Raw genomic sequence first — 1,508 nt, 5'->3', positions numbered from 1 at the left:
CCATGAGAGAATGAGAAAGATTCTTCCTCTCAGTTGGAGAGGATACAAGCAGTTGTCTAGAGAGACAGAGATAGACCTTTAATTTTAATGTCCTGTCCTTCCCTGCCCTCCCTACTTCGTACTCTCTTCTAAACTCAGAAATAGACACTGCAGGTGAGTTTGTAGAGGGTGAGTGAGTGGTCTGGAGAAAGCCAGATGTGGCGAGTTGGAGGAAAGCAAACTTTACTCTGTTTCTCTTTCATGCTAAAGTCTCACCCAACTGTATTTCAACCCAAATTCTATAAACTAAATGTAGAGCACATTTAAGCTATGGAGAGACCTAGAGTCACTTAACCCTTATTACGGAAAAAAGTATTTCATGTTTTGCCACCTCCTGTAGAAAAAAATAATAACCCGCCCCCCCCCCCCCCCCCCCCCCCCCCCCATTCAATCAGTAATTCTAGGAAGTTAGTGCTAGTTGAAGAGAGAAATGCATCCGTTTTTCCCATTTGGCACTGGGAGTTTTAATAATAGGCTTACTTTGCTTGGTTGGGGGAAACAATTAGCTTATGTCATAATTGTTGTCTTGCATTCTCTGAAAATTGTTGTCTAAAAGCTCGAAAACTGTGCATAAATACTTGTTGGCAGGCCTCTCAGGGGAAAAATTCACTCAGACGTGGCATGCAAGACGAGTGAGTTAAAAGCAATAATTATTTTTGGTGCTTTGAGCCTTATTTTCCACACGAGGAAAGTGAAGCTCTGTAAGGTTCAGTCTGAAAGTGGCTGAGCTGGATTCAAACCCAGGACCTCTGGCTTCCCTGCAACAGGAGCAGTGCCAGCACTTACACCTCAGATCCCCAAAAGAGCCATTTCGTGAATTACTTCCCTCCTTTTCTCAACTGTTACATTGAAAGTATTTTCTTCTGAAAAGAGAAGGAATTAATAATGTTAATCACAATGTTCAACATGCCTTGCTCCATTTCCAGATATGCTCTTGGGTAATTGCCTCAGCTCGTCAAATACAGAAAATAAGAAAACTTTACTTTAGAAAAATAATGAGAATGGAAATAGGATGGTTCGACTGCAATTCAGTGGGAGAGCTGAATACAAGATTTTCTGAGTAAGTGGCTGGTAGGACATTTTATGTATGTATGTATGATTTTTTTAATAATAAACTCTTATTTCTAAACCAGTGGCCCGGTGCATGAAATTCGTGCACAGGGGGTGGGGGGTCCCTCAGCCTGGCCTGCACCCTCTCCAATCTGGGACCCCTCTCACAATCTGTGACCGCTGGCTCCTAACCACTCACCTGCCTGCCTGCCTGATTGTCCCTAACCCCTTTGCCTGCCGGCCTGCTAACCCCTAAATGCCTCCCTTGCTGGCCTGATTGCCCCCAACTGCCCACCCCCTGCCGGCCTGCTCGCCCCCAACTGTTCCCCCCCACCAGCCTGATTGCTTCCAACTGTCCCCCCCTGCTGTCCTGCTTGCCCCCAACTTCCTCCCTGCCAGCCTGCTCACCCCTAACTACC

The 1,508-nt window shown here is 45.9% G+C and overlaps 1 protein-coding gene across 4 annotated transcripts in view; it reads left to right on the top strand.

The window, feature by feature from the left end:
* The window catches only part of ABCB11 (ATP-binding cassette, sub-family B (MDR/TAP), member 11), an 89,210-nt gene that overhangs the window by 25,868 nt on the left and 61,834 nt on the right, over positions 1–1,508 (top strand). For all 4 annotated transcript variants that reach the window (XM_005857544.2, XM_005857543.1, XM_014545490.1 and 1 more), the window contains one exon: positions 966–1,099. In XM_005857544.2, coding sequence (XP_005857606.1) covers positions 966–1,099 — 134 coding nt within the window. The remainder of the gene's footprint in view (positions 1–965; positions 1,100–1,508) is intronic.

Source organism: Myotis brandtii, unplaced genomic scaffold, assembly GCF_000412655.1.
Source record: "Myotis brandtii unplaced genomic scaffold, ASM41265v1 scaffold112, whole genome shotgun sequence".
Lineage (NCBI taxonomy): Eukaryota > Metazoa > Chordata > Mammalia > Chiroptera > Vespertilionidae > Myotis > Myotis brandtii.
This window is presented reverse-complemented; position numbering and strand designations above follow the sequence as displayed.